The 14121-nt window shown below is 36.1% G+C and overlaps 1 protein-coding gene and 2 pseudogenes across 7 annotated transcripts in view; 2 read left to right on the top strand and 1 right to left on the bottom strand.

Moving 5' to 3' along the window:
• Positions 1 to 14121, top strand: part of LOC306641211 (uncharacterized protein) — a 97209-nt gene that overhangs the window by 60757 nt on the left and 22331 nt on the right. For 2 of the 5 annotated variants that reach the window (XM_079106189.1, XM_079106185.1), the window contains one exon: positions 6652 to 7455. The exons of 2 other annotated variants lie outside the window; for them this stretch is intronic. In XM_079106189.1, coding sequence (XP_078962315.1) covers positions 6652 to 6675 — 24 coding nt within the window. In that variant the 3' untranslated portion in view covers positions 6676 to 7455. Of the gene's footprint in view, positions 1 to 6651; positions 7456 to 14121 lie in introns of those variants that run through there. One more of the 5 variants, XR_013758062.1, reaches the window with a different exon arrangement.
• LOC306641706 (vacuolar protein sorting-associated protein 72 homolog) lies at positions 1657 to 6022 on the bottom strand (annotated as a pseudogene). Its single transcript has one exon. The product of its transcript is annotated as a vacuolar protein sorting-associated protein 72 homolog (transcript).
• LOC306641772 (dihydrofolate reductase-like) lies at positions 11800 to 12554 on the top strand (annotated as a pseudogene). The gene has a single exon. The product of its transcript is annotated as a dihydrofolate reductase-like (transcript).

Below are 14121 nucleotides of genomic sequence, written 5' to 3'. Positions count from 1 at the left end.
TATTCTTGATAATTGCCTTTCTGACTGGAGTGAGATGGAATCTCTTCATAGTTTTAATTTGCATTGCTCTGATTGCAAATGATGTTGAACACTTTTTCATATATTTGTTGACAATTCATATTTCTTCTTCTATGAAGTGTCTGTTCTGAGTTTATTTACCCATTTATTGATTGGGATATTTGTGGGTTTTGTATTAAGTTTTTTGAGTTCTTAATATATCTTGGAGAATTATGCTCTGAGATGCAGGTGATGAAAATTTCCTTCAGTACTCTAGGCTCTCTCTTCACACTCTTGATTGTTTCCTTTGCTGTGAAGAAGCTTTTTAGTTTAATACCATCCCATTTATTGATTTGTGATTTTATTTCTTGCTTTTTAGGAGGCTTGTTGAGGAAGTCAGTTCCTAAGCTGACATGATGGAGAATTTGACCTATATTTTATTCTAGTAGGTGCAGGGTCTCTGGTAAAATACCTAGGTCCTTAATTCACTTTGAGATTAGGTTTGTGCAGGGGGAGAGATAGGGATTCAGTTTAATTCTGCTACATATGGATTTCCAGTTTTCCCAGCACCATTTGCTGAAAAGGCTATCTTTTCTCCAATGTGTGTTATGGCACCTTTGTCTAGTATAATTGTATTTATGTGGGTTTGTCTCTATGTCTTCTATTTTGTTCTATTGATCTTCATGTCTGTTTTGGTGCCAATACCATGCTGTTTTTGGTACTGTAGCTCCTAGTAAAACTTAAGGTTTGGCATTTTGATCTTGCTTCACTTTTCTCGCTAAAGATTGCTTTGGCTATTCTAAGCATCCTGTATTTCCAAATGAATTTCAAGACAGCTTTTCCTACTTCTATGAAGAATGTCACTGGAATTTTAATAGGAATTGCATTAAATCTGCATAGCACTTTTGGTGGTATAGTCCTTTTGGCAGTATTTGTTCTGCCTATTCTAGAACATGGGAGATATTTCCATCTTCTGAGGTCTTCTTCAATTTCTTTCTTTAGAGTTCTGTAGTTTTCATTGTAGAGGTCTTTCAACTCTTTTGTTAGATTGATTCCAAGTGTTTTATTTTCTTTTTATGCTATTGTGAATGGGATAATTTTCCTAATTTCTCTTTCAGCTGATTTACCATTGGTTTATAGGAACACAATTGATTTATGGTTGTTAATTTTATTTCCTGTTGCCTTGCTGAATTTATTTATGAGCTCTAGAAGTTTTCTGGTGGAATTTTTTTGTTGTTGTTTCTACATATAGAATCATGTCATCAGCAAGTAGGGATAGTTTGAGCTCTTCTTTTCATATTCATATCCCTTTAATTTCTCTCCTTTGCATAATTGTTCTGGGCTTGCCAGGCCTATATTTTGGGTCAAACTTGGGTGTACAGAACTTGGCTCCCCAGCTGCTGGCCCCCATGCCTAGGATGCAAAATTGTTCCTTCCTCTGTCTTCTGTGGGCAGCCAGGAGAGATGTGGCTTCTTTTCTACACAAGAATATTGTGTAGCATGCCTTTCCGTTTAGTCAGGCAGTGTCTTTGATCTCTGATCTCTCCATACCAAGACATGGCTCAGGTCTCCTAAAAAAGTGGGTTCATTTACTTCCCTTATTCCTCCCCTTTGCTCTGTGGTGCCTCTGGGGCAGCAGTGGAAGTGGGGATCTCTTCCTTTTTTTTTAAATTATATCCAACCTCCTTAGTCTCCAATCTGTTTGAAAGTCCTGTGTTAAATCCACATAAAGCCCCCCCATTTCACCTAAAAAATTAAGTACCATGTTTACAATTCCTATTAGTAGAGCATTTAAAAACTAGTGTTGATTAGGGCACTTAAAAACTAGTATATGGTTAAGGTACTAGGTTTTTATGAGAATATTCTGATTGGGATTTCCAGAGTCTCTATTAGGTTATTTGGATTGAAGACCTGGATTTGGAATCTGAGAGACTCTGGGTTCTAACCTCTGCTTTAAGGCAGGAGCATGCCTGGCATATCAAGAAATATTGAGGATGCTGGTGTGGCTTAGCATAGTGAAGGATGGAGAAGCTAAGGCTGGAGAGTTAGGGTGCGGACAGATCATATAGACCTTGAAGAGCACTATATGAATTTTGATTATTGTTTAAATGAGTTTTGCCAAGACCATGATCTGACTTGTATTTTAACAGAACCATGGCTGTTCTGTAGAAACATATTGAAAGTTGATAAAGGTAGAAACAGGGAAATCCAGAGGGAAAGATTGTGATAGTCCAAGTAGTGATGATGTTGACTGGATCCAGGTTGTAGCAGGGAAAGTAGCCAAAAATAGTCAAATTTTGGCTGTATTTTGAAAATCAAACATATGAATGTTCTAAAAATTTGAATGGGGGATTCAGAAAAAGAGGAGTCAAGGGGAACGCCAAGGTTTCAGCCTGAGCCTTTAGAAGGATGGACTTACTACTGTATGAAATAACAGAGATTTCACAAAGAGTATGTAGGTTTGGAGGAGAGAGTTGATACAAGAGGCTCGGTTGGGAACAGTTTAAGTCTGCAATGTCTATTAGCCATCCAAATTGAAAGGCCAAATAAGCCCAGAGTTCCAGCTGGAAATACTATGAAGAAAACACTGGCAGATGGATGAAAATTAAAATCAAGAAAGTTGATATAATTAGTAAGGGGAGACATGTGAAAGGAGAAGGAAAGATATCCAAGTACTGAGCTCTGGCATTTTGATATTTAGTAAAGGGAGAGGACAAAACAAGTAAGAGGAACTGAAAAGGAGTAGCTTTGGGGAAACCGAGCAAGTATGGTGTCCTAGAAGCTAAAAGAAGAGCGGGCATTTACTCTCTTGAGGTATATGAAGGCTGAGAACTAACCACTGGATTTAACAACATACAGCACATTGTGTTACTGAAGGGAACACTGGCGCAGGAGAAACGAGGTCATTTCAGGATCAATGTCCTTGAGTGGATAAGATGCTGTGGGATTCAGCATAAGACTTGCTTTGCCTTTTTTCCAGTTAAAAAGCAAATCAGGTAGAAAATCCTCAAATCCAAAAGTAGTAAGCCATTTGACCAATAAGGAAGAATATCCTAATGAACCTGTAAAATTCTAGAATGAGACTGTAAATCTCCTTAACTGGGAAGTTACTTCAATCTTTAAAGATACTCTGTAAATAATAGGATGCTTTTCACTTGATCACCAGGTGGGACACTCCTGTGGTAATGCTAAATTTCATCTCATTATTTAGTATCCAAGTAGCTTGTTTACCATCTCTTGGTACAGTGCAAAACAAATTCCAAAAATAAAATTTTTGAACACCAATAAAACACACACTTGGGATTTCTAGTCATTTTTTATTGTCACTTTCATAAAACAAAATGCAATAGGTTATTCTTTTATAAATCTAGTCAATGAACAAGTTGGAAAAAGAAACCCGAGGCAAAGCCTATGGCAGTCAATGTTCCAGAGATTCATTAATTTATAGTAAAAGACTAACATGACCCAGCATTTAATAGTTCTACTTCTGTAATAATGAGTATTGAGACTGAAACATTTCACAAGTTTGAATTCTAAGATTTTAGCTTGATTCATAAATTATATACAAGATAGTAAAAAAAAAAACTGGCTTTGAAATATTCATTTTATAATATCCAGTTTGAGTTTTTTCATATTAAAAATCATGACTTATTAACAATTATTATATGAGATATTGTTTCACTTTTTAAAAAATTTAAAGTTCATAGAGTAAGTGAACGTAACTTTAAACAAGCCAATTGAAATTCTCGTACATACCTGGTGAGATTATAATAGTTCAGTCCCTATCCCAAAGATGAAAAGGAAAGGTGACAGGAAGTGAGCCGAGCCCATGGCCGGGGAAGAGAAACAGGAAGAGCAAGTGGAGCAAGAGGAGAGGTGCTTAGTCATTAAATGATGTGCTCACCTAGATAATAACAGTATCTAGATTTGGTCAGTCCTATTCAATTCTGTCTCAGTTTTGACAACAAAACCATGCCACTTAAACAGAAATAGCTTAGATGTTTGTAGAATTCATCTCAGCCCAACACATGGTGCCTTTGGCAAGTAACCTCTGTAAGCCTGTTTCCAGTGAATGTTTCTGACATCATAACATTATTCTGAGGGTCAAGTGAGGTCATAACTAGTAAAGAGCACAAAGCTCCTTAAACCATTACTATTGTAGTTTAATAATAATATATTGTCTTCCTAATTGTAATGATCTTTCAAGGGCAGAGAAAAGGAGGCAGAAGTATCTATATGGTCCTGAAATTATCTATGAAGTATCTATATGGTCTTGAAATTAAGTATCATTAACAATGACCTCTAGTAGAACTATTAGAGCAGTAACATCATTTATTAAATTAAAAGAGCTAAGCAAAAGATGCAAGGTCCCTATCCTATCCCTAAGATAGTAAATTCCTTTATAATTCTTGAGACTCTTTTTTTTTTTTTTTTTTTTTAAAGGATCTTTCCATTTTATTGGATTAAAAAAACCTAAACAAAACCAGTAGGAACCAGGGGCAAAGAAGGGGGAAGACATAGAAGAGGAGCGGGCAAAGATCAGAGATATAAGGGGGTGAAGTAGAGAGGGAAGGTCAAGAGCCCATGTCCCGGCAGGACAGAGGTTTCTAAGGACTAAACATCTCTTCCTTTGATGACAATTTTCTGGCATAAGGCTCGGGGCCCAGAGCCAGGGAGGGGCTCAGGAGGTGGGGGACCAGGGCCCAGGGCTGAGCAGTAGGACGCCGTCCATGGGCAGCGATATGCTTCTGTAGGTCTCACGGATGGTCTTGAAGTTTCAAGCAGTGGCACAGGGTATGTCTGTAGCAGGGTCACGAATCGAGCTGGAGGATGGGTCACTGGGCAGATCTCCCGAACACTGACTTTTGGGGGTTGACCTTGGGGGAACTATTCCTCAAATGTCGCATCATCACTAAATGTGAAGAAGGCATGTGAGCAGTGAGCAGGTGGTACCACAGGTGCAGCCCCAGCATGGGGAGTCAATGCAGAAGCCATGGGAGCAGGATCAAGTCCTTCTACCTCCACATTCTCTTCCTCGGGGCCCAGCTCCCCAACAAGTGGCACTGTCATTGAATGAGAGGTGATCATGGGCCCTGGGCACTTCCGTTTCTCGTGAACCTGCTTCTTTTTGTCAGCCTCAAGTCGCTCATGTGTCTCCAGTGAATGCAAGTTGAGCTCTCCTGTGATCTTGGCTTCCCTGAGAGGTTGTTCTTGGGTCAGTGGTCTCTCACAGTGGGGCCCCTTTCACCGCCGGGACTGGCCCTGCCTCTCCTATACCTGAAGAAATGTTTGTGGAGGGTGTTCAGCTGTAGATTGATGCTCGGATTTCCAGCTGTCAGAGCCATCGTCCTGTAGTTCTAGTGACAGCAGTGCCTTCTCTTCTCGGGCCTTTTGAGAGCTACCAGCTGGGGTACTGACCTTTCAAGGTCTCAAGCTCTCTAGAGGCTCCTTATAGGCTTTAGTGACTACTCGGCGCTTCCTTCTTGGCTCTTCTGTTTCTCCATCACTGGCTGGTTCACCCCCGTCATCAGTGTCAAAGTCAGAGTCCACCTCGTCCTCTGTGTCTGACTGGTCCCCTTGACACTCATCATCTCCAGATTCCTTGGTGAACCTCTGCAAGTCATCTGGTAGAACCCTTCATCTTCCTTTGCCTCCAGAAGCCCAGAAAGCCTGTTCCCTGGGTCTTCCTGGGGGGCCCCGGTCCCCAGCCAAACTCATTTCGCCTAGCAAGACCGTGGGGCCACCAGGGGCCCTGCTCACCCAGCTTGGTTCTCTTTAGCCTCTTCTTAAACAGATGAGCTACACATATTCATCTGTGGTAGTTAAGTAAATTATTCCTGTTCTCTCAGGCATATAGACATAGACAATTATGTCTTCATTAACACTGATGAAAAATATAAATGTTTTATAAGTAAAACTGCACATGTGTTCAATTATTTTGTTTTTAAAATAGTGGAGAAATAGTATTTACCAAAGTGAAAAACAAAAGTAAGGTAAATAAAAGGAACAGGTGTTAGGGATTCAATTAATGGGAAACATCACAGATTTTATTAGAGCGTTTCTCCTACCAGAATTCTGCAACTTACTTTCTGCTATGACACCTGCTTTGAACTGAAAGTGAATTATTGAGTAGTTAAAAATCAGACTGAGCAGGCCCCACGTGCCTGCTTCCACTGATTTCTTTCTTAATGTACTAATGTGCACCTTTCTGAGAATGTTACAGATCACAGAAAACTGAGTTTTTAGATTTTGTCACGTAAAAGGAAACCATGATGCCTCCACATCTCCAATCACCATCACTCTGCTTTATTACTCTGTAGTATTTAATCTTTTTCTAATATGCTATATAATTTATCTTTTTATTGCTCATTTTATGTTTCATTCTATAAGAACATATGTGCTGCTTGGCAGGGATTTTTGTTTCTGGTTCCTTTAAGTCTGCCAAGAACTTAGAACAGTGCCTAGGAATATAAAAGCAGATAAATGCTTTTGCTGAGTAAATGAATGAATGAATGGAATGAATTAATAAATTCTTTTCTCCCTCTTTTAAAAAGACTCAAGTATTCTTCCTTTGATCCACATTAGGTTATAAGTTTCAATGGCATCTTTTGATATCTTTGGCTTCATACCTGGTTTCTGTTTTATCTTACTTAGGTACACGGTGCTGCAGTCTTCTAAAAGCAATCCCACAAGATTTCCTGGAATGACTAACCAAGTTGACCTTCCCTACTACTGAAAGAACAGTAAATCTTGTGCATGAAACAATAACAATAGTAAGCTCAGCCTAGAAGCCTTTAAACACTCAATTTTACTGTAATTCCTTTTGTTCCAAGATTTTTGTTAATTGCTTGAATGAGTTGTTTTATTAAATTGTTAAGTAAACCTTGTGTATGTTTATGGTATACAGCATGATGTTTTGATACATATACATGTGGATTGGCTAAATCAAGCTAGTTATCATTTGCATTACCTCACAGACTTTTTTTTTGTGGCAAGAACACTTAAAATCTACTCTTGGCAATATTCAAGTATACATTGTATTGTTATATAATTACTATAGTACATAGTAGATTTAACTTCTTCCTCTTATCTAAGATTTTGAGTGATCTGGCCCAAATCTCCCAAACCTTCTCCACACCCAGTCTCTGGTCTCTGCTTCCATGTTTGACTTGTTTGGATTCCACGTGTAAGTGAGATCAGACAGTATTTCTTCCTTCTGTTCCTCGCTTACATCCCTTAACACAATGTGCTCCAGGTTCATCCAGTTGTTGCAAATGACCTGATCCCTTTGTTTTTAAGACTCAAGAGCCCTCCACTGTATATATGTACCACATTTTCCTTATGTATCAATCTGTTGATAGAAATTAGGCTGATTCTCTATCTTGGCTATTGTGAATAGTGCTATAATGAACATAGAAATGAAGAAATCTCTTCAATAAACTAATTCCATTTCCTTTGTATGCATCCCTACTAGTGGAATTACTGGATCATATGGTAGTTCTTTTTAAATTTTTTGAGGAAACTCCGTGTTGTATTAGTCCACAATCCTATCAACAGTTTATAAGGGTTTCCTTTTCTCCATATCATTGCCAACGCTTCCCTTTCACCTTTTTGATAACAGGTGTGAGGTAATAATTGTAGTTTTAATTTGCATTTACCTTATTAGTGACATTAAACAATTTTTAAATATACCTGTTGGTCATTTGTATTTCCTCTTTTGAGGAGGGTCTATTCAGACCATTTGCACATTTTTATATTGGATTACTTATTTTCTTGTTAAGTTCTTCCAGAGTCTTATATATCCTGGATATTCATCCTTTGTCAGATGTCTAGTTGGCAAATATTTTCTTCTGTTTTGTAGGTTGTTTCTTCACTCTGTTATTTCCTTTGTTTTTTAGTTTGTTATAATCCTGTTTGTCTATTTTTGCTTTTGTTGCTTATGTTTTTTTGATCATGTCTAAAATAATCACTGCCCAGACCAATGTCTTAGAGATTTTCCCTTCTGTTTAATTCTGCTAGTTTTATAGTTTTATTTTTCATGTTTAATCTTTAATCCATTTTGAGTTGATTTTTGTGTAGTGTGTGAGGTGAATATCTAATTTTATACTTCTCCATGTGGATATCCAGTTTTCTCAGAACTTGAATGACTTTTAAAAGATATTCTTTCTCTGTGGACATTTCTTTCTAGAAAAAATACTTCTTGTATCTGTAACTACATTCTTTCCAGTAATCCTCCCCCTTTAATAGTATGACTAGGCCCCTACTGTTTTGTTATAATCATCATTTTCTCATTTACCCAGTTAACACACACTTATTCCATTGTACCTTATAAAATTCTCACTGTTATCTTGTGTGTGTGTGTGTGTGCGCGCGCAATAAAATCATATTGTTGCAGAAATCAATCTTAGTTCTAAATCTTGGTTTTAATTCTCTAACATCTCCTAAAACTGTTTTAGGTAGTAGAAGGTAATTCTTTTATACTCTACATTATCTTTTTGATAGACTTCTAAGATTTCTTCCAACTCGGAAGTAATTTTTGACTCAAGACAGTCCTGTGATACAACTTACTGAGAAAGGTTGCTGTTTTAGATTTCCTTCCACAACATCATCTTGAGATATCTTAAGAACTTTTTCCTTCATCTGTGTTTCTACCATGTTTTAACTCTTCTATCTAATTTGTGTATATTGGAGATACAATACTTTCAGAGTTCTACTAATTAATTATGGGGCTGCATGACACCTTGCTTTAGTCTAAAAGGAATGACAATAGTTATCAGTTCTTGGCTTCGTATACTATGTTAACATAATAAAGACCTTTTTTGTTTCAAAATAATATTTTTATTATGTTTGTGGTTTATGCTATCGGCAATGCAATATTAGCATTTCTCCCAGTTCTTAGTTTTCCTCAATAGAGGCATTTACTTTAGAAGACATATTTTTGATGTTTCCTTTGTCAAAATTCTAAAGATATATTGTCATATGTCTTCATGTTCAATGACAATCTAGATCTCTTTCTATTCCAGGGCTTCTAAATTATAACTCAGAATTCAAGCTGTTTCAGATAATGAAAGACTATCAACTTCTGTCATTTTTCATTTCTTTATTTTTTACTTTTGATTTTACATAGTCATTTTAAAGATTCTTGCTCCAAAAATCAATCTTTTCTTCCTCGATGCACAGAACTCACAATATACTAATATATGTAATGAAACTAAAGTGTAATGAGTGATTAACACATATGATGGGTAGTCCATTTGAAAGGGTACCATTTTTCAGTTTTTGTGCCTCCTATCAAGTTAGGTTCAGGTTATTAATTTCTCCAAGACAAACTCTGATCTCCTTCTATATCAGATTCCACTCAGACCCTCTTCCTATACCTGACATCGATAGAATAGCTATAATACATATATTTAAAAATATATATTCAAAATATGTTCATAACTGTAACAGGAGTTATCCAAGCTTTTGGTCATAAAAGTGTTTATAATATAGCATGAGACATATGGCATGAAACACTTGACTATGAAATAAATATGTTAAAAACTTGGGGTGGGTGGTGAGAGACCAGGGCAATCAATGAAAAATAAATAAATGGCAGAAGGGGAAGATGTGGGTGGTGTGGGGGTTGGGAGTCTTCTCAGAAAGTGAATCATTAGAGCAGGGGGAATATTTCATGTTCATAAAACTGCTCAACTACAGAAGAGTGAGTATAGAATCATGTCATTTAAAATTTTGCATATTATGAAAATATTTTTAGATATTGAACTTATAACAAAATATTCACTGAAATACTTCTGCTTCTATTTTTGTGAATATTTACATATTTTTTATGCTTTACAATCTTGTCCTGGAAAATCCCTGGGTATGATTTTGTTTATCAAGTTCAAAAGAATTTAAACAAAGGATTTGTTGTGATGAAGAATAAAGGGCAGATTGGGAGGGGTGAAAGGAGTGGGAAAAGGATCCTCCTTTTTTCCCTTTACTCTTTTCCCTAGAAGCTAAACAGAGATGAGATATGATTTGCCATCTTAGAGTGGAAAGAAGCTCTCATTCTTTGGCTGGAACATGGCAGCAATCATTCTCTAGTTAGATGTAAAACGACTGAATTGCAAGGTGAACTGTATTGGTGACTATCTCATTTTCCCTCACCTACAGCACCCTCTCTTCCCAAGATCAAGCAGTTTTCCTGTGTAATGAACCGTGTCTGCTCTCAAGTGGCCTGGAATTAAGAGGTCCAAAGCGTCTTCCAAGTCCTTGTTTCCTGTTTGGCATCCTGATGTCCTTTGCTGCTGTAAACACTGGTCTGTGTTTTCCAAGGCTATACAAAGGAGGAATGCAAAAATGAATAGAAATGTAGAACAGTTATATATATAGGAGAAAGGCTTCAAACAATTTTAAATTATTCAGGGAATAGTTTTCTAGCTATTGGGTTGTCAAATTCTTTGTATCAAATGCTGTATCAAATGTCCAGTTGATAGCCCTTTGGTCAGCTTTGTAGCAATCAGAGGGGAGCAGATGGAAGAAGGACATGCTTTGAAACCAATATCAAAAGTGGATTCTAGTGGTTTTATTTATGCCCATAACATACCTAAAATCTGGAGAAACTGAGTTCAAGGAAAGACAAAGATATAAGTAAACTAGGTACTAAGGAAAAAAAGAGAAATTCAAACAGAATTCAAAACTATACATTTTCTTAATTTACTAGGTCTTCCATGGACACAGAAAATAAAACAGAACTGAAATAAATGTACTTGATCAGCTCAAAATACTAATTATAATTTCTTATAATAGCAATTTTTTAATCTTTTGTTAGCATACAACATATGAATCATTTATTCTGTGAACCATTTCTGCTATAGTTTATTCTAAACATTTGATGTTTTATATATTCATAAATTACTTTTTGGCATTCACTGAAAATATCACCAGTTAGCTAATGAAAATATCTGCTGGAAGATTTTATATATTTTATATGGAAAATGGACATTTTTTAAAAGCATATTTATTGGTGATTTTATAAATCAAAAACACAATGAGTAGATTCAGGAAATAAGTTGAGGTACTAAAGAGAGAAGGTACTTTTTTAATGACTAATTATATGAAAAGAAATAACAAAATTCCACAAATATTTACAACACTGTTAGTTGTTAACACCAAAAAATGTTGAAGAGTGTTGATTCCAAATGTGTACATTTTACAATTTTAACTAGGAATGACTTTACTGTCAATTAAAATATAGCTACTGAAGTAAAACAATGTAAGTACCTAAACCTTTATTTAAAAAATAAATAAAAAGATCAAAGCTAGAAATAAAACAATTTGACTCTTTGTGGGCATTTTTATGATCTAGGAACATCTTATAAATTGATTTTGAAAGAAAAATGTAATTAAATTCCATTGCATTTACATTAATGGAGCACCTTGACAAAGTCTAGGTAGATAATTTCAGAGACAAAACTGGTTATAAACCCAAAGCCAGTCCTTTGCCAAACTCTTCAGGAAAAAAAATAGTAATGTTTTTCAAAACCAGATCAAGGTGAATTTAACATGAAAGAGCCTGATTCAGAGCTGGAGTGATCGCTGATTTCATCCAGTATGGAACTTATATGTTTATAGTTCTTGTTGCATTTAAGTGTTTTCCTATATAGTTATCCTAAAATGGCAAGGAATTCAAATGTTTTCAGTGTGTGTGAATAAACTACCAATTTTGGAAAATTTTAAATCATGGTCAAACTCATAAATCTCTAGTGACATCATGTTTCTTCAATCCTTTTCAAAAGTAAGCTGACAATCTCTTTAAAAAGACAAATATTGACAATTTCGCGCCAAACTCCAAACAGTGTCCGGGTGCAGCAGGCCAGCTGGGAGGGATCACTGCTACTGTTGTGGTTCTTCCCCTAAACTGCGTCGTTGCCGTGTCCCAGAACATGGGCATGGGCAAAAATGGGGATCTGCCCTGCCCCCACTCAGGAATGAATTCAAGTATTTCCGAAGGATGACCACCAACCCTTCAGTAGAAGGTAAACAGAATCTGATGGTTAAGGGTAGGAAGACTTGGCTCTCTATTCCTCAGAAGAATCGACCTTTAAAGGACAGAATTAATACAGTTCTCATTAGAGAACTCAAGGAACTTCTATACGGAGCTCATTTTCTTGCCAACAGTCTGAAGGATGCCTTAAAACTTACTGAGCAGCCAGAATTAGCAAGTTAAAATAGCCATGGTTTGGATAGTAGAAGGCAGTTGTGTGTATAAGGAAGCCATGAATCAACCAGGTCATATTAAACTGTTTGTGACAAGAATCATGCAGGAATTTGAAAGTGACACATTTTTTCCAGAAATTGATTTGGAGAAATATAAACTTCTTCCAGAATACCCAGGTGTTCTTTCTGAGGTCCAGGAGGAAAAGGCATTAATTACAAATTTGAAGTATATGAAAAAAATGATTAATGTGAAGATGTTTTCTGATTTATTTCAAGTTATCCCTCCCTCTGAAAAATTATACGTTTCTACCTTAGAATAAAAGACTTGTGTTAACTTTAAAAAAAAAAAAGATAAATATGGTCATTTCCATCTACTAAGCATTTCCAGGTTTGAGAGTATTCTTGAGGAAATTATCAAAAATCAAACAAAACAATACTGTATTATATAGTGTTGTTTATTCTTTATAAAACAAAAATAAGTAAAACTTTCAACAATATGAAACTGGTTTAATAAACACTTATCAGCTTGAATGTTACAATCATGTAAAACAAATGTAATGGTTATGCAGCTATGTAGGAAAATGGATATATGTTAAGTGAAAACAGTATAATACTAAATTATATGTTCTTATATACATGGAAAAATTAACAGTTGTAAGTGCATTAACTATACATGCAAGAAACATTGAACAATACAATCTTTATTGAATAACACTTTGGGGTAGGATTTTTTCTCTGAGCACTACGGAATGGAATGGTTGTGGCAGGTGCTTATCTGTCTCCTCATATCTCTTCTGAGTCCAGACGACCTTCATGCACAGAAGTAGGCCCTGCAACAAAATGAAACAGAAACACGGAGATGCAGAGGCAAGTGATGGAAAGGCACCCCTGTACATTTAGAGGTTTCTGATTCTTGATTTGTGAGACCTGACTTCACTCCTACTTTTGGATTCTATGAAAAAAGAATCATTAATATCTTTATGATAAGTTTCTACTTTTGCTTCTATAGTTCAAATAGGTGTCTGTAACATGTAAACCAAGAAACTAAGGTAATTTTTATATTTCTTTCATAATCTTTAACTTGCATTTTTAAAATGAACCTGAATTAGTGTAGCAAGTGCCACAGGCTAGCTAATGGCATTGCAAATAGTGTTGTTTATCCTAGGGTAGGAAGTGTACTTGTGGTAGAGGCAGTTCCTTCAACAAGATAGCTAAAGTAAGCCAACAACCTTTCTAGAAAATACAATATTCCAATTAATGCTAAACAGAACATGTTAACATTCTCTCCTCCGTTTGCTCTTTAGTTATACATATGCTTGAAATGACAATTTCAGGGATAAAAATTATCTTTTACCCTTGAAGATAAAGGCACGGTGTAAGAATTCTAGTGGATTATGCCCTTGACATCTGACTTTAATCTTTGCCTGAGAATCCCCTATTTTTTTGTTACCTTTTATGTACTCTTTATCAAATGCCAGATACCATGTGGAATAGTCCACATACATTATTCTATTTGCTCTTCACAAAACCCCTGTGCTGGAATGACTTACCAATGATGAGAACTTTCCACCTTTTCCATAATTATTAAGAATACTTCAGACAGGTACTGCTTTCAGTATCAAAAACACAAAGATGACTAGGAGAGGGGTCAGACATAAACCAAACCAAACAAAAAGCACATATATTTAAGTGATAAATGCTATACCAGGAACATGGACAAACTACTCCAGAGTATATGGGAAATTGTAAGCTATGTGGGGTTTAATTCTACCAGATATGCATCCCCAAAGCACTATATCTTCACCTTAGGATTTGCATGCACTGTGACTTCTATCTTTGAATTCTCTCACCTCATCCCATCAAAGCTCTAGGATTGAAAATAGGCATTGAATGAAGGAGGAACACCAACATGACATTAACCAG

This window comes from Sciurus vulgaris (genome assembly GCF_902686455.1).
Source record: "Sciurus vulgaris genome assembly, chromosome: 12".
Taxonomy (NCBI): Eukaryota; Metazoa; Chordata; class Mammalia; order Rodentia; family Sciuridae; genus Sciurus; species Sciurus vulgaris.
The sequence above is the reverse complement of the archived record's forward strand: the minus strand, read 5'-3'. Positions and strand labels throughout refer to the sequence as shown.